General features: G+C 40.6%; 1 protein-coding gene across 4 annotated transcripts in view; it reads right to left on the bottom strand.

The window, feature by feature from the left end:
* Positions 1–18303, bottom strand: part of osbpl6 (oxysterol binding protein-like 6) — a 59133-nt gene that overhangs the window by 5092 nt on the left and 35738 nt on the right. For 3 of the 4 annotated variants that reach the window (XM_036139332.1, XM_036139333.1, XM_036139334.1), the window contains 14 exons: positions 18099–18191; positions 15608–15776; positions 12786–12916; positions 11405–11512; positions 10858–10989; positions 8201–8288; positions 6136–6389; positions 5568–5705; positions 5163–5226; positions 4868–4946; positions 2989–3133; positions 2766–2910; positions 2533–2659; positions 1824–1946 (listed from right to left, as the gene is read on the bottom strand). In XM_036139332.1, the coding sequence (XP_035995225.1) occupies positions 1824–1946; positions 2533–2659; positions 2766–2910; positions 2989–3133; positions 4868–4946; positions 5163–5226; positions 5568–5705; positions 6136–6389; positions 8201–8288; positions 10858–10989; positions 11405–11512; positions 12786–12916; positions 15608–15776; positions 18099–18191 (1796 nt within the window). The remainder of the gene's footprint in view (positions 1–1823; positions 1947–2532; positions 2660–2765; positions 2911–2988; positions 3134–4867; positions 4947–5162; positions 5227–5567; positions 5706–6135; positions 6390–8200; positions 8289–10857; positions 10990–11404; positions 11513–12785; positions 12917–15607; positions 15777–18098; positions 18192–18303) is intronic. The other variant, XM_036139335.1, reaches the window with a different exon arrangement.

Genomic DNA, 18303 nt, shown 5'->3' with positions numbered 1-18303 from the left:
TTGAATTTGACTTTGTAAAGTGCCTCGAGATGACATGTTTCATGAATTGGCGCTATATAAATAAAATTGAATTGAATTATTTTGAAATACTGCGTTAGTTTAACAACAGATGTAGCTAGATGCACACCTTCCAGAAAGTCTTGACGATCATCAAGATGCTTTTGTTTTTACAATAATACTTGCCCATGGACACCATATTTGTCCAGTCTTTTTCTTTTTGTTGAATCCTGAAAACTGACCTTAACTAAAACAAGAGGGGCCTGCTCTACTTTAGATGTTCTGGGCTGCTTTGTGACCTACTGGATGAATTATTGCTGCGGTCGCAGAGTAGTTTTGGTGGATCAGCAACTCCTGGGAAGGTTCCCCACTGTTCCATGTTTTCTCTAAAAGGCTTTTCAGACCTTTCCTGACTGACAGATATAGACTTTCTTTCTAATCTGTTCTTGTTTTTCTTTAGAAAAAGGGATGATGTGTTGCTTTTTCATATGTCTTAACCTACTTAATGTTTTTTTGGGACAGGTTCCTTTTATGCAATACTTGCACTTGGTTTTGCTCAGGCTATTTTTGTCTGATATACCGAGCGTTTGATCTGAAACAATTAAACGTGACGAAAAAAAAAGCAAGAACAGAAGAAAATAGTAAAGGGGTGAATACTGTTACACGTCACTGCATGATGATTGTAGCCGTTATAATCACCATGGCAGCCTGAGCTCCACAGCGAGACTCAGCAGGTGAACGTCAGATAATTATCTGCTTCTCTCTCCTGTTTGCACACTTTAATTCAGCTCCAGCATCCAAGCAACAATGAAAAAAACAGGTCTTTGTAGAAATGCCGCCAGTTTCCACATTTTATCGTGTTTTTATGTGTTAAACTGAACAAAAGCTATTTTCATGTATAGAGAGTATTCCTGGCTCAGGGTACAGCTACTTTCTGTACTCTCCTCATTTTTCTATCCATAAAAGGTACTCCTGGATCACTGTTTCTTTGTTTATCAGGGTCTCTGTACTGGACGACGCGATTCACACAGCTACCGCTGCCATTGACTTTCTCTACACTCCTGTTTTTTTATCCGTAAAAATTACTTCCAGCTCAGTTTTTAAGGGTTAAGATTTGTCTCTCACAAAGAAATTACCAAGCAATTGCTGCCATTACCTTACCCTTCCTGTTATTAGTTTCACAGAGTGCTCAGTGCTTCTGTGTTTTAGTTAGTTTCTCCTCCCTAAGCAACTGACCATTTCTGCCATTAACTCTGAGCAATCATTATTTCCGTTTACCTTAGAGGCACTAGACCAGTGCTTTTGTGTTTTTCCTGGTGCTTCCTGCCACTTCGGCCCCCAGGTGGTTGCAGAACACAGTTATTGATAATCAGCTCAGCTCTAGTTAAAATGGAGTAGTTTCTCTCCACTGTCACCACATGCTTCCTCAAGCAGAGGCAGTGCAGCAAGGTCAGTGATCCGATGGATTTGACTGACCTTCCTTAGGTTAGTAGCAACTGGGTCTACATGATTAGCTAAAACTGATAGTATTGCTATAATTTGGGTTGAGTCATACCCTGAGGTGAATTCTGCTGTGAACTTGTGTCATATAATTAGCATGAGTCAAATTATGCAGATTTTTGCCTTTGTTATTGCCTGAGTCCATTCAGTCATGTTTGTGACTGTTTAAAATGCTTTAGTGCATGTAGAAGTACCACAGGGGAAGCACTACAGCACTAAAATTGACAGGCTGATTGTTCTGAATCGTATAGTCAATAAACTCAATACTTGGGTGAAAAGATGTGTTTTAAACATGATGATGTACAACACGTCTGGCCTGTCCTTACTTAAAGAAGCGCGGCTCGTGCTTGATGTTGTTCTCCTCGTTCCACTTCCTCCTGGCTCTCTGGGCGTCTTCGATGCGCTGCTTCTCGGAGGCGGCCATCTCTACGTTCCCTTCCTCCAGATATCTGCGCAGGAAAAACGGAAGAACGAATTAAAGTACGCTGTAGAAGTATTTATACCTCTTGATTCTTTTTTTCTCTCTCGATTATGTCAAGTTTGTGGCTTCAGTGCAAATTTACTGTGAATATTATGTGACAGACCAACAAAACGCGGTGCCTAATTGTGAAGCGAAAGGAAAGGGTGCAAAGTTTTCATTATTTGTCACACATTACTCTCAAAAGTAAAAAGTGCATTCGCATGCAGCCCCTCAGAGTCAAAAAGGTGTAGAAATATGTTTGGTTGCAATCACAGCTGCATGTTTTAGTTTTACGTCTCAATCCATGTTGCAAATACAGACTACAGTTGTTGCCCTTTATTCTTTGCAAAATAGTCAGACTGGATGGAGAGCATCTGTTAATAAAAGCTTGCAAATGACGTCATTTGTGTTGGTCTATTGCCTCAAATCCAAGTAAACTGCATTAAAGTTTGGGGTTGTAATGCGTCAAAAGGAAAAAAAAGGGTCAACTGGCATGAATAACTTTGCAAGGCATCATTCTCAGGACAAGTGAAACACATTTCCTCAGCTGACGCAGAACGGCAGGCAGCCTGTACCTTTGATCGGGCCTGAATCGAGCATCCGTTCGCGGCAGGGCGTCTTTCAGCTCGGGGCACAGCTCATTCAGTTCGATGGCGAATCTGGTGAAGCCGTAGTACAGCTCGTAGTCTGTCGGCATGGAGCCTGAGGAGGAGAGGCAATCAGGTTCCCCTTTCAGCTGAAAGATGGGGCTGGGAGGAGCTTTTTTTACAGCCCGCGTTACAGCGGTGAGTGAGGAGATGGTGCGTACCTGGCCGCCAGACGCATTTGGCAGACGGTGGGACGCCGCAGTAAAGACCTTCGTGCCATTTTCCAAAAAGCCTGTGGATCACTTTTCCCTCCTGATCCATCACAAATCCTTGGACCTCGTTCACGTTTGAGCTCCAGTAATTTCCCTAAAATAAAATAATCTCGTAAATCATCAGAAAAAAAAAATCTGATACTTATACAGCTGTACAGTTTTTTTTTTATACCTTAATAAAGGTAAGTTTGCAAAGGCATACGCTGCTCTTCATGTTTCTGATGGTGATCTCCCCGTAATGTTCGATCCACCGCTGTCCACTGAGGATGTTGTGTACGCAGGTGGTGACTTTATTCCATTCATAATGATCTCCAAACCTGGGAAAAAACACACTGACAGCTCATACACCTGAACAAAAACACGTTTAGATAAAAAAAATTAAGAATTGTTTTGTTTTTTTAATTTGAACATTCAAACTGTTGTAGATGCTTATTTGAAGTTTTGTTCCGAGCTAGAAAATAATCAAATCCACACTTTTCCAGAATGGCTAGAGCAAGAAAAAAAACGGACTACCTCCAAATTATAATCAGATTAAATAAAAACATTATAGAACAGTTTATACATTTCAGTAAATCAATTCAACAAGTGAAACACATTATATAGAACAACTATGCAGGTCTTCAAGCCTTTATCTCTATAAATCATAAAGATTTTCCATCCACAGCTTTCGAAAACCCAACATTTATGATTAGAATATTACAACAGACCAATAAAATATGGAAATATTCCCTTAATGAAAAGTATGTTTAATACTTGCTTAAATGTTATATTTAAAAGGTACTTTTAATCTGACAGATGAGCTTCATCTGAACACATTCTAATTTAAGGAATATGTCTGTATGTAACTTCATCTTTAATCTAATTATACCAAAAGCTTCACCGCTTGTGTTAAAAGCCAGGTCCATGTCAGAAATCTAGGGATGGGCAATATGGATGTAACATCTTCCTTATCTCTGATGAAGATAAAAGTGATGATAAGAAAGTCTTTACCACTTTGCAACCACTTTGCAGTCTCTTTTAGGCAACTGTTTGGATGTGACTGCATGCTGCTGCTGTCAAAGTCCCACTAACAGAAATACTGCTTTTAGAAAATACACCCATTTTAAAATGGGCTTCTTCAGGACAACTTCTACATAAAGAAGTGTGATTTCTATCACTAAACTGCGCAAAAAAAACATTCTTTTTTTAAAACTTGCAGTTTTGGTAAAAAGTTGGTTGAATAAAGGGTTGAGTTTGAATTAAGTGTTTGTGTGTTCCGTATCTAAAAATAAAGTAGGGTTAGGCCTGCACTTAAATATATGTTTTGAATAATTTTTAAATTATCTAAAAAATATCAATATGATTTCTATTTTGTCAATATGCTTTTTTTTCTGTATTGTTCAGGCCTAGGGTGTATGCATATATTTGACCCAGTGTGGATTAGAGAAAAACACTGCAATTTCAAACTTGGACACTCGGCTCTTTATTATCATTATTATTATTATTATTATTATTATTATTATTATTATTATTATTATTATTATTATTATTATTATTATTATTATTATTCGTTGCAGTTCTTCATTACACAATGATTCCATTTTGAATAAAGAACAGTGAAAATGCATCATTAATAGCAAAATGAATATAACATTTTTGCTAAAATGAGTGTAGGTACACTTCTAACCAGTATTGGTGTAAACATTTTGTCATATATGTTTTAATACTCAATGTTTGACAAACAATCGAGAATAATAAATTCAGTTTATATAACAGTTTATACTTTAATATTAGATTTTTTTAGACACATGTGTACCAGGGTTTTCCACTAATCTTACATAATTCTGTATTACTGTATTACTGTACTCCTGTATTACTATTATGGTGCTGCTTCTTAATTCCTCTAAGACTTGCCTGTTGAATGAAAACACTAAAACAATTACCCCGTTCTCTGTGAGATGAATGTTCAACTGAGGCAAAGCCAAACATAGCGGGACAACAGAGCTGAAAACATGCCGGGCTAAAAATGATTTAACCCTTCATCTCAAAGAACATGCAGGGCTGGAAGTTACCTGGGAATTAAGAGATTCACTGATCCCATTGGTAAAATTTCCATAGATTTTCCCCAGAATTTGTTTTTCCATCTCACATCTGGAAAGCAAACAGAAAGACATCGCAAATTAAACGGCAAAAAACAAACAAAACAACAAAAAAAAAAGATCTTTGAGTCAAATGATGTGAATTTTTTCCCTCTAGGTGTTAATTTGGCTAATTATTGGAGAGGCAAATTGACTCCAGCTGTTTCCTATGTGCTAAGCTAGACGGCCCAGGAGAACCAGTCTCTCACTAATTAGGCAGGAGATCTACCTTGCCAGAAGGTGAAGTTCTTGGACTCGCAGTGGCAGGCGGAGATGGGGGGGTGGTGGCTCACCTGGGGGATCAGATCAAACACAGACCGTCACATTTCTGCAGCCGACCCCCGCCGGGTGAGAGGTTTTTGGCTTCCCTCTTTCACACAGTTAGACATGTTGCCTAAACATTGATGCAAAAACTTCTCATGACACTTTCACAGACGCTCAGAGATTCATGTTCACCGTCAAGTTTCCTGTCTTTTCTAGCGAAAAGTAGTGAACGCCACAAATAAAGCGTGTTGGTCCTGCACTTGCTTACGTTTTAGCCCCCTAAAAACAGCGTAGCAGTCTTTTGACATCAAACACACACATAAAAAGAAAAGCTTTTTTTCTCTACGTTAAGTAACTCCGGTAGGCTTACTTGCTCGGAGAAAAAGCAGAAGCCCTTGTCTTCCCGGATACATTCGTAAGTCTCGCCGAGCAGCGGGTTGAATGGCTTACTTCCTGCTCTGTAGTAAGTGGAGGAGTAGCCCGAGACGGCAAAAGCAGCAACAAGGACCTAGGAGGAAGTCAGAACAGAAGGGAGGAAGGATGAAGCGGTCCGCTGTGACATTACAAATACGATTAAAGCAATTAACACCTGACAGACAAGCCTTCCAGTAAGAGACATGGTAGCATAGTCTGATACTCGAAATGTGAACTTGCTTACTAGCAAATGCATTACATGGATGGATGGATGGATGGATGGATGGATGGAGAAAGAGACACAAACAGACAGATGTTGAATGGACTGGGTGGGTGACTTGATGGATGCAACCTTTTAGACAACGTAAGAAGGAATAAAGCGTGATAAAGTCTGCCTCGGCTCATTTTCCATACTTTTGCAGAATTGTAAAGCCAAACTCCAGGCCGCCCCAGATGCTCGCGGCTCGTGTTGAAACCCTGCGCCCTTTGTGCACCGCTAGCTTTTTGACGCCGTGCTCGTTTACCATGCGCTCAAAGGGGTCCTCGGTCTCCGCGGCCTTGTCCAGCAGCTCGCTGTACTCCAGCTCCTCGCACATGCGCTGCAGCGTGTTGAGCGGCTCGTTGAGCTCCACGGGCATGGACACCTTGGACAGGTCTTTGCCGATGTTGTTCCTCAGGATGTTCCACAGGTTGATGTTGGCGGTGTCCGGGCAGGGAGCCGGGAGGCAGATGCGCCGCCCGTTACGGAAGGCGCTGCCGGCAAAGTCTCCATTGGCCACTGACCAAAACAACCAACAACATAGGTCCAGTGATCTTTAGAGTCTAATGACCAACGTTTATTCAGTAGGTAAAACATCCCATTGTTAAGAAATAGTCGCTTATTTTTACACCTATAAAAAGGACCAATGCCATCCCTGCTATTAACACTTTGCATGAACCTTTCATCAGTAAAAACAGCACTTAGACCTCTCTGATATCAGATTTCACTCCTCTGTGCACCAGATGGTCTCAATGCCTGGGTCCTCTTATGCTTTCTTCTCTCCCACCCCTACAGGGTCTTCAATAGATTTAAGGTCTGGGGACAGAGATTGCCATGGAGGAGAGGTCTGTGTCTTAGAGCCATTTCTACGCTGATTTGGATAACATGTTTTAGCTAAGCAGCCCCTAAACCAGTAGGAACCTCCCATAATTGCTTGAAATTAAACATACAGGACTGTCTCAGAAAATTTGAATATTGTGATAAAGTTCTTTATTTTCTGTAATGCAATTAAAAAAACATGAAATGTCATACATTCTGGATTCATTACAAATCAACTGAAATATCGCAAGCCTTTTATTGTTTTAATATCGCTGATTATGGCTTACAGCTGAAGAAAACCCAAATATCCTATATCCTTTTTTTATTTTATTTGTTTTATTGAGAATGAGAACACTAGAAAATTTCATTTGACAGTCTCAGCAGAGTAAAACGATTATTGTTTGTTTATTATTGAGACTTAACATGTAAAGAAATTGGCACGTTTACTTTGTAAAAGTGTAATAATTATTGATTGTTGCATTACCATAGTACAGTCTGATCCTAAAAGTTTAATCTTTGCTTTGTGACACGGCTCCATTTGTTAACAAATATTACCTCAGCAAATAAATAACCAATTATAGCTGATTGCTTTTAATCTTAGCCAATTAGAAGAGCTCCAACCCCCCCCCCCCCCCCCCCCATTCCAACAAATCAGTGCTGAAACGTTAAGGGGCCCAAAATCTAATTCTTCTTAAGGCCCCATAAAACCTTGGGCCGGCCCTGAACAGGCCCACAGCATCAGGAATCCTGGTTGGCATGCAGATAGCATCCGATGGTTGTTTTGAAAACTCAGTGACCTGGTCTTTAACGGTGAGCTCTGCAGATCTTTACCTTTCTTAACATCAAGACAAACTTGAGTTTGCTTTTAATTATTCCTTTGACTCTAGATGTAAGCAAGTTTAGATGCGTCTACACATCTAGCTCTGTTGAACGGCATTCATTTTCTTGCCTTTCCCATTTTGAAGAGAGGCTAATAGAAATGGTCGCCTCCTCCACTTGTTTTTTTTTTCCCCCCCCAGACAAAGAGTAATAGATTACAATCGTCTTAGACAATCTAAGGATTTTACATTAAATTTATGACATTTAAAACTCATAAAACGGATCCTAAATGTCGCCGGCTCTAATAATGTATCAAACCCCTTGAATTATTACAACCGGTATGAAAAATTCATCCGGTAAGAGCGTGGAGCATTTCCCTTTTCCGTACGTACTTTACGGCCTGCTCTCCTCCTCTGTGTGGGATGTGACAGAGATTAAGGAGGGAGATCCCGTTCCCGACGGGTTCATAAAGCCTGAGAAAAGCCCTTGGCACAGAGCAGCACTGCAAAGTCAACCGCCTCTGCAACACTGATAAATGGCTTCGCCAGAGAAACTGTGTGCCTTTCTGTTTGTGCGCAGCTTTATGGGACATGTAGGAATACTCTGCTGGATTCGTTTTTTCTTTTTTTCTTTTTTTTTGTTCATTTCTTTCAAAGCTGCACAGACTCGTGATGGCGCAGCACCGGACCTACTTTGTCGGGAGACGTTATCTGTCACGCTGGCGTTGTCCTCGGAAATGTTATCGCTCACGTCGCTGACGTATGACTCATCGTCCGAGCCCTGCGAGAGGTACAGACAGAGAGCGAGGAAGGAGAGAGGCGCTGCGTTACCAGCCGATCAGAGCCCGGCACAGATTAGCCTTGCACACACGATGTGGTTTGCCAGTGGCTAAAAAACTGCAGCAGCGACTATCTGTGTTACTGCAGCAGCATGGGAGACTGCAGCATTTTCATACTGCATGTGTGGGAATGCAAAGAGGTCGTTGAAGGCGTCAGGGAGGAGGACGCTGCAGCTGCTTTCTGTAACTGCAGCGTCCTCCTGCTTTAATGTTCCTCTTTCTGAAAAAGTATTCACACCCCTTTGATTTCTTCACATATTGCCACTTCAGTAAACTTGAGTTTTTATTTATTGCAATCTTTTGTAACAGACCAACACAGAGTAAATTGGTGAAGTGGAAGGTAAATTTTACGTAGTTTTCTAGTTTCCTTTACAAATATAAACCTGAAAATGTAGAATCCAGATGGACACAGATAGCCCCATTTCCTCCGATACCCCTACATTAAAGCACATAAATCCACTGCTTTATCCTCGTATCCTCATCCTCCGCTCCTGTACCTGTCCATTCCGTTCCACACCGACTCCTTGAGTCTGTGAAAAGAAAAGTCTACTACATTTGATATAACTCCGCCTAGCGAGGTTAGTTGGAGCTCGAGGAGAGGATGCGCGATTATCGGGATTACAAGCAGAACGCAAATCTATTTGGATAGGATTACCACGTTTTTAATTAAATGTTGAAATGACAAATCTGCTTCCTTATTTGGTGCAAAAAGAGTGGTTTGCATCCGATATTTAAATCCAACAGTTAATTTTATTGTGAATATTTAAAAATAAATGTATTTAATTTTTGGCTAACAATCTCTATTTACACCATTTAACTTTGACAAACCGGAGCTTGTTGACGTTCTTTTTCCTGTTTGTTAAGGTTGGAATTGTGGAGCTTGACCCGGCTGGAGCCAGACAGACCGGAACGGAGCAGAAAATTGGAGTTGTACCGTAATTTGATGGTGAACGACGGAGAGCGGGTCCGGCGACGGCGACGTTTGTAGTAGTCACGGAGAATGTGATATCTGGGGTTTAGGGTTATCATCGATCAGAGAGAGAGAGGCCCATGGTAACTCTGGAGGAGCTGCAGAGAGCCACAGCTCAGGTGGCCATAGTTTCATTGGCATACAGGGTTTCCCCCCCCAACGATTGCGTTATTCTAGCAGTACTTGTCTTGGTGGGTTGCGGGAGGTGCGCGCCGGCTCTATTAACAGAGCAACATAGTGTGTGTCGCCTAGCACTCATGTTGACCGGCAGGTTTTCTCCCAGACTGGAACTTTAATGACCGTTTCATGTTGCTCTTAAGCATTGACGACATCGAGCATTTCAAGTACGCAAACCACGCTTAGCCTCACAGGGGGGCGAGTAAAGCATGGTGGCCCGCTAGGCTTATAATACGGGGGGGAACCCTGGGCATACATTGAAACAAAAAATAAGATCGTCACAGGAAGTCTTTATTACAACACATTTGTATCAGGCATTGGCCTTTTTTGCTTATATTTGCTCTTTTTTTAAATGACTACCTCTGATTTTGACTACAGCATAACAAACATATGCAAACTAATTTATTTTTTTACTTTTACACTAAAGTTGTGACTCTTGGAAATCTACTCAAAGCTAAAGCTAATCCCTTAAAGGTAATTTAGGGAAAATGGTGCATAGTAATGAAAACAAAGTCTGATCTGTTTTATCGTACCCCCCCCCCCAAAAAAAGGGAATAAAAAAAAAAAATTGATCCTTTTGTACAAAAATCCGATTTTCTTGTAAGTGTCATTCCGATTTTGTGAGGTTAGATTAAAGTTGAGCAAGAAAAACCCCCAAATTATTTTAAAATTTTTCATATAGTGTTGGTGACTTGAGTCCTTTGAACGTGAAGATTTGAATTAGCATTTTAACAGCACTGGTTAAGGACACAGCATTTGTTAGAACGGCCTAATTAAAGTCCAGACCGAGATCCAACTGAGAAACTATGGCAAGATTTGAAAATTGACGCTCAAGGACGCTCTCAATCCAATTTAACTATTTAGCTAAGAAGAAGTGGAAAAATATGATAGAAACAAGAAACTAGAGATTTGCAGATGTAGTTATCAATAATGGTAGTTCAACTGAGACTGACTCAGTGTGATTTAAACTAATGAATGTCACACTTCTAGGATTTGTAAGAAATAAATAATAGATACTATTTGTAAAAAGAATTGACAAATATGAATTATTATTTTTGTGTTGGTCTGTTATGTTATTATTAGTCAGTGGATGTAACATAACAGAATACAAGAACCTTCCAGCAGTATGCTTCTAGAAAACGAGACACAGCAGAAGCGGCTTTTTCAAAGTGATGGAGATAACAGACTAAGCTCAAAACCTTCTGTTCTTCCTCTAATTTTCAAGCTGCTCGTTTTAACTACCGTCTGATTACAGCTCTTTGCTTCCCCAGCACAAGCGCTACTTTAAGCCCCCTCTTAATTTACCTCAGCCACAAAGCACACCTCCCAGTCCTCAAACACCTTTACTCCCCTCCTGTTTATACCTCGTTCTCCGATGAGCTGGCTGACAGAAGCACTTCCTGCGCATCAAAGAACTCGGAGACGGACTCCGACATGGAGAGCCGGCTTTCATTAGAGGCCTGCTGAGTCAGAGGGATCCCCATCTGCTCCACGGCCTGCAGGCAAACACAAGAAAAAGCGCCGCTTGTTCACTGTTTCCCCAACGTGTCGACAGCGTCAGCGGCCGGAGCGGACCTGAGCAAACAGAAACGGCGCCGGAGGGAGCGACGGCGACTTCATACAACGACATGCGTATCGCTGACGAAGGGCGACTTCCCATCCTGCTCCACTCTGTCATCTTTTCCATTAACCTTGATGTCGGGCTCCGCATCAAACAGCGTTCGTTTAAGCTTACTCGCCATGGCGTATCGGAAAGAGCATAAATCTTTCGGGACAGGAATCAATAGCGGCACAGACAAAAGCAGGGAGCAAACACTGCAACAACCTGGATGCCCTCTGGTAGATGTGATTGCATTGATATCGGCATGGGAAATTGGCTCTGTCAGGGAGAGACTGGCAGCAGGGACCTACCTCAGCAGGCGTGGCGATGATGTTCACGCTGACAACTTGATCAGTCAGGATGGATTCAGAGTGGATGCGGTTGAGGCGGCTTCGAAGCTCTGCGTTCTGGGCTACGGCCTGAAAAACCAAACATTGAAGATCATTGTTTTTTTTGTTTTTTTTGTTTTTTTTTTACATTTTAAGTAAAGAAGCGTAAATCAGCCAGAGATCGGAATGAGACAAAATTTTCCCCTGATCGGCTTTTTCTGTCTTACCGTCACAGAAGTAAACACTCCAGGCGTCTGGAGTAAAACAAAGGATAGATAGCAGTTTGAGGCAAATTCGCGATAATAGTCTAAAAAAGGGATGGAACGTGAAGGTGGATCTGTGATGCTGCGGATCTTTTTGTTTTTGACTAGGGATTTTACTCCCGTAACAAAGACTACTCAAACAATTCGGCAAAAAAACTGAAATTTCTAGTGACAAAATTAAACTTAGCAGAGATAATCTAAGTAGAAATCAACATAAACATACATGTTTTGCTTCTAAAAAAATTGAATAGCGACCATTAGATGCTGAAATAAGGAATAAAGCCTGGAAATTAAAGCATTTTAATACTTGGAAAATGATAGCATCTAATTTCAGACTTTTCAAGCCTCAGAGCGGCTTTTTTATGCCGATCTTACACTAAGAAGCCACGTGAGAGAAAAAAAGGCTCTTGAATGAAGTCGGTAAATATCACTAAGATGTGCCCGACTAGCCGCAGTGGCAGCCTCATGCAAATGTGTGAAGAGGATACGCGGATAAGTAACACAGGAAAGGCCTGGTGGACTAAATGTAGATCCTCCCGGTCTGAACATCCAGGTATTCAATCAGCTAGGATTAACTGCTGTATCCATAGCAACTACAAGCCACTGATTACCAACCTCCCGCAGAGCGTCGCTGACCTACAGCCCGAGAGTTACACCAACATCCAATTAAGGAAATAACCGAGATAAAGCAGCAAGTGAAACGTTTCACTAAAATTATGCCAACGGTTAGGAGGAGGAACAGTCCAATTAAATCGCCGGAGTAAAGAGACAGCCCTCAGGAGTTTGGTTAATGAACTGCGCCGCACATCTCCCTCCATCACCAATTAATATGGGAAAAGATGATTAGGCTTTCATGACTCGCTTGTCTCTGCTCTCATCTGAACAAGTTGTCTTTTTTTTTTTTTATTGTGCTATCAGTGGCTGTTAAGGATAAACTGCAGCTCGGGTGATTTAAGGTAACTAGAGAACGCAATAGTTACGTCATTTCCATATTGTTGCCCCAAATTATTATCCCCAACAGCACAAAAGCAGCCACGTTCGCCCACAAACAGTTCAGATCACCCGTGAGGAGGAGGAAGAGAGAAAAAGGTGGTCATTACCAGCGACAGAGACTTCCTGAGAGAGATGATCTGCGATGACTGGTCCGGCTGCTCCTGCTCCGAGAGAATCTGTTTGATCTTCTCTTTCTCTATGGCCACAGTGTTGAAGGCCGACTTCAGGAGAGAGTGGACTGTGGAGAGACCAGAGTTGCTTTACCCAATCTGAGCAAGAATGCAGATTTTTCCTAGATGACTTTGACATATTCCTCTGACTTTTAAAAGATGGTGGGGGGATTCACAAAGGTTAAAACTAAGTGTTGGCAAATCGGCAAAGAGAAAAGGCTCAGAGGCAGAGCTGCAGCGGAAACACCTTCATGAAGCAGACCGTGTCTGTCTTTGCTCTTGTTTTCTTCATGTGCGGATTTAAGGAATACAGTCAAACACAGGGACAGGCTTTTTTTTCCCCCTCGTTTGGGTACAATCTGTACAACGCAAACAGCTCTGCATAAAGCGGGGGACCTTTACCTAAATGCATGCTTCATTTAAATGTGGGAAAACATCCATGCAGAAAGACAGCATCTGCTTAGCAGCTCTGTTTCAGGACCCCAATCTGTCTTCCTATCGAGGCTGAAGTTCAGAGGGACACTTAAAAAGTCAGGTTTCGCATGTTTAGCACCCTACGTTATATATTTGCTCATTGCTGCTTTTATTTAATTTTTCTAATGTTTAATGTTGAATGATCCTAAATTATGCCGTGCTGCATCTGCGCTTGAATGTTTTTTGTAATGTAATCTGTGATTTGAAGCGCTCTCTAGACTCTTGAAAACCACTTACAAAAGAAAAACATTTAGTATTATAATAGGTACAGTTATATTCAATTATGCACTTGATTAAGCGAGGGCGATAATTCATCAAAAAGTAGTGAAAATGAACAATTACCCTGGTGATTTGCATCACTCTCAGGTGCATTAGTCAACATGTTCCCTGCTTTTAGCCCACATTAACATGCTAAATATTTAAGCAGCAGATTATTGCCATGCGTTAATAGCAAGAGAGGAGAAGCAAGGCCTACATATGTTTAGTAAAACTAATTGATTATTACTGTATTTAATCTTAAACAGATGAGCAGAACACAGAGAATTTAAGCTACATATTAAAATAAATGAGGCAAAAGTAGCAGAGTCTTGAGGAGGAAGAGCAAGCAAAGTGTTTCTTTTAACTTCACAAAACCCTGTAATTATTCATTATCTTTAAATTAGGGGCGGCCAGCTTTGTTAGCCCACACAGCTAAGCTTCCAAGTTTAACCTAGCTGGTGGGCCGCAGCTGTTCTTCCTGTGTGCCGTCCACATGTTCTCTCTGTTCGCCCGTTTGGTTCTTCTCCAGGTACGAGTCGAAAGGCATGCAATCTTTAAATCAGCAGGTCAAAATGTCATACCTTATTATTCGCTTCCTTGTAATCTCTGTGATTTACTGGAGACCAGTCGTGTTGCATGCTGCCCATGAACACCCCTTGAACCTTGTCTACATTGTCATGTTAGAACCACAGATTTTATGCGATAAGGCCACAAAAATTGTTGCATAATTGGTAAGTAGTAGGAGAATGACACAAGGTTTTTGAAGATTGTTTTTAAATATAATCTAAAATGTGTCCTCTGTATTCGGTCCCATTTTCTCTGTCACCTCTAAATAATCCCACATCAAAAAAAAACAACAACTGTGTGCAGGGGTCTTCTAAAAATGGTCCACCTTTGACTTTTCTTTACATTGACAGCAAGCAACAAAAATGGCCTGTAGATAAACATGTTTGAAAACAAGGACTATTTAAAACAAGAACTGTGACTGTTTATTAATCAGAATATTATTTTTTTGAGAGAATACCTTGTTGAGTTGGACATCAATCCTTGTTGAACATAAAGTGCAACCAACAAACAAGTTTATGCATTAAATAGTTTGACCAGTGATTAATGCTATGGTGAAAATGTTTGATTATCTATACTCTAAAACAAATAATAAAATTAGATTATCTCACTGCTGCAACTCTCTTTCCTTCCATGTGGAGCAAATCCACTTTAAACATATTACCGACACCTAAAGGTCGTGTCTTATCCATTACGGTAATTCTTACGTAGCCAGAAAATTGCAGACCTCTGCGATTTGGAAACTGTATTTTTTTAAAGTTGCGATTATATTGCAAATGCGATTAATTGTCCAGCCCTGCCACGTAGGGTACAACACATAAATGTAGAAGATGGTGCTATTGACAGATGACAAAAGTTTGTGCACACATTATGTGTGCTGAAAACCTAACAGTGCACAGTAACCTAAAGATCCCGTCCCAAACACAGCGCTTTCATCATTATGAGAAGTCCAAAGCTCGACAAAGTCAATAGGAAAATGGATGGACCTAAAAACAGGAAAATGTTTAAAATAAGAGCTGTTAGAGGCTCCAAGAGTCTTGCTGCTGGGCTGAAGGCTTGCTTTCCTATCAGGACTAATAAACATACCCTGAACCCACAACCAGATCTACGATAGAAGGCTTTAAATCAAAGGACATTCATGTGTTAGCATGACTCAAAGTCCACACCTATATCCAAATGAAAATCCAGAGCAAGACTTCAAAACCTCTGCTCAGAGAACCTCTCCATCCAATCTGAGTATGTTTAAAAGAATTATGGCTAAAACGTCATGTTTGGTATGCATGCAGAAACATGCAGCTGTAACTGCAGTGAAAAGGCAGTTCTGCTCCACTCTGCTGGTCGATCACATCAAATCGCGACAAAATACACTGAAGTTTGTGGAAAAGCTCAAGAGATATTAATGTGTGTTTTTTTTTTTTATATACAGGAATAGCAGTAAAACGCATTAATACAGGAATCCTTACCTTTCTGGGCAATGGTGCAGAATTCCTCCTGAAGCTTAATGTAGTCGCTGGCATACTCCACACTATCTGACAGGCGAGAAACCGGGGGCTGATAGTCCGCAAGTTCAGCGCACAGGTTTGGGTTGGAGGAGTGGAGGCGGACAGGGGACATGCTGGCAGACAGAGGGACCTGGAGAGAGATCAGAACCACAGGGAACAGCCGTCAGTAACACTAGAACACGCCTCTTCCCTGTGTCTGACAACCAGAACAAAGACCAACAGATTTTAGGTTCATGTTGATTCGGTGGAAATTATATTAAAGCTAAATGCCCCTCAAAAGATCTTCTAAATGATTCCACTATTGCATTCATTCCCCTGACGATACTCTTTTCTGATTATAAAAAAAAAATAGAAGCAACTATCAAGAATTCAAAATAATATAAATGTTTCGGCATCCATCCATTCTTAGTTTGTTCTGTAAACGTGCAAAAAGGGGTCACTTAGAGGCTTTGATCTTGATTTCAACATTGAAGCCAGGTTTTTATGCAACAAGTTGAAATTCCATTAGTCGTGTGATCAAACACCACAGATTAATACATTCAAACAGAAAAGAAAAGTGAATCAACAAAAAGTAATCGAGCCATGGCATGGAGGTTATATGAGCTGCAGGGCAGAATTAACTAAACGCAGAGAATGAATAAAAATGCCAGAAAACGCATTTGTTATGGTTACATGCATATTTGTGATCAACATCCCTGATTATTAGCAAAAAATAAAAAAACACTATACTAATAAACCACTACCAAACACAGCATGTCACAGACACAGCAATATTAACCGAATTAAGGTCTCACACTGAATCAGATACTGCCACTTTAAGAGAAATGGCTTGTCGCATCATTTTGCAGCACAAGCGCTAAAAATTTGCTTTTTTAAAACATAATTTTCAGCAAATGTCAACATCCAATAGAGGAAAATGTATCCATCCACTTTTTGCTAAAAAATTTTTATTTTATTTTTTTAAATGTATTATAAAAATCAAAAATAGAAAGGAAACAGTGGTTCTTTCAAAATGACAACAAATTAACCATAGTAGATATTTATATAAAAAATATATATGTTTAAGTTGTCTTTTTTCAAAACCGCGTGTAACATTTGTGTCTCTAGATGAGTTTTATTTAGCTGGACTAAATAAAAAAAAAAAAAAAAAAGTATCTTTGGATTGTAACGGCTGCAGACCTCTGCTCTGGATCATCCAGGGTCCAGGTTCTCTTCTCATCAGCTCACCTCACATTGTTTTTATCCTAAGTTTAATGCTGGGGTCTGAGTTGTTGCGTTTTTATAATTATTCTGCACAAGGTTCCCCTCACAGCCCCTTTTCAGTTTGCTGGTAAAGTCCACTTGATGTTTATTTAAAATGGCCCGGTGTTTTAATCAGTCAGTGATGTCCCACACTAATGCGTATCCTAGACTGGACAGAGAAAAAGGCCCAGACCACCACGACTCCTCCACCATACTTAACAGTGAGAATGAGGCGCCGCTGTTTTCAGCAGTCCGTCAACAGCGAGCTGTAGACTATTTTTAACCCCAGTTGACTTCCTGTTCACTCTGCATGGAGGCAAAATTATCTCTGGTCCTCCTCCAGCTTGGTTTGTCACAGTTGCAGCTGTGTTAAACATTTCAGTGGTTGCTCTCAGGGCATTTTCACCTTAATGGAGCTGATCTAACAAAGCGCTTTTCAAGTCATCCTGACCACTGAAGGTGGTGAAACTTTCACAAACGTGGACACATTCAGACATCACAAAGCTGATCAGTGGGCAACTTGGGGATAAATGCCTTGCCAAAGGGCACAGCGAAATGTGTTGATGGAAGAAGCTGGAATTGCACTCGCAACCTTTCGTTTGCAGAATCGAATTCTTCCCACAGTGACGCCTTATTTCTTCCCGAAGGAAACAGCAACTTGTGAATCACAGATTAAAATTTCCTCAGATTAAAATAACAGTTTTAAATATAAGTGTAAAAAATACTTTAACTACATTTATATTTTAGGAATTGTTGGGGTTGCCAATAATCGTGGCCGCGGGGATTTGACTGAACAAATGGACTAACATTAAAGGCTGGATTTTTCTCAATTCTTCAGTGCATCATTACACTTTTTTAAGGCTTGTTGCAGATTTTTTTTCAGGAGTGCTAAAGCAAAAGTGAGTAAGGCCATGAGGTCAATGCAAAACCAGAAATGGCAGCAGAAGATAAGATACACAGTAACAACAAATGCAATCATCATAACTGGAAGGTTGTTTTATATAAAGATCCCTTCTCCTGCTGTGCATTTGTCACCGTCTATGACAAAAATTATATATTATAAATGAAGACACAAATGTTGCTTGTAATTAACTAAACTATTAGCTGCAGATTTATTTTTTTTCCCCCCACCCTAAGTTTCTGGTCAGGTGTTTCGATCTAGTCAAAGTTTACACCAACCCAGCCCTGCTAGTGTGCGCATGTGTGTTACCTGCAGTTGGAATTTCGCGTCTTTGCCGACACTTTTTGTTCTCCATCTTCTGTTCAAGCGCTTTTCTTTCTTTGACAGTTCTACACAATTGGCCTTTGAGGCGCATGTGGATCGAGATGTGCAAAGGGAGGTTATAACAGGACAAAACAAACAAACAAAAACAAAACGTCACACACAAAAAAAGCAAGAGTTAGCCGCACATAGA

Source organism: Fundulus heteroclitus, chromosome 7, assembly GCF_011125445.2.
Source record: "Fundulus heteroclitus isolate FHET01 chromosome 7, MU-UCD_Fhet_4.1, whole genome shotgun sequence".
Classification (NCBI taxonomy): domain Eukaryota; kingdom Metazoa; phylum Chordata; class Actinopteri; order Cyprinodontiformes; family Fundulidae; genus Fundulus; species Fundulus heteroclitus.
The sequence above is the reverse complement of the archived record's forward strand: the minus strand, read 5'-3'. Positions and strand labels throughout refer to the sequence as shown.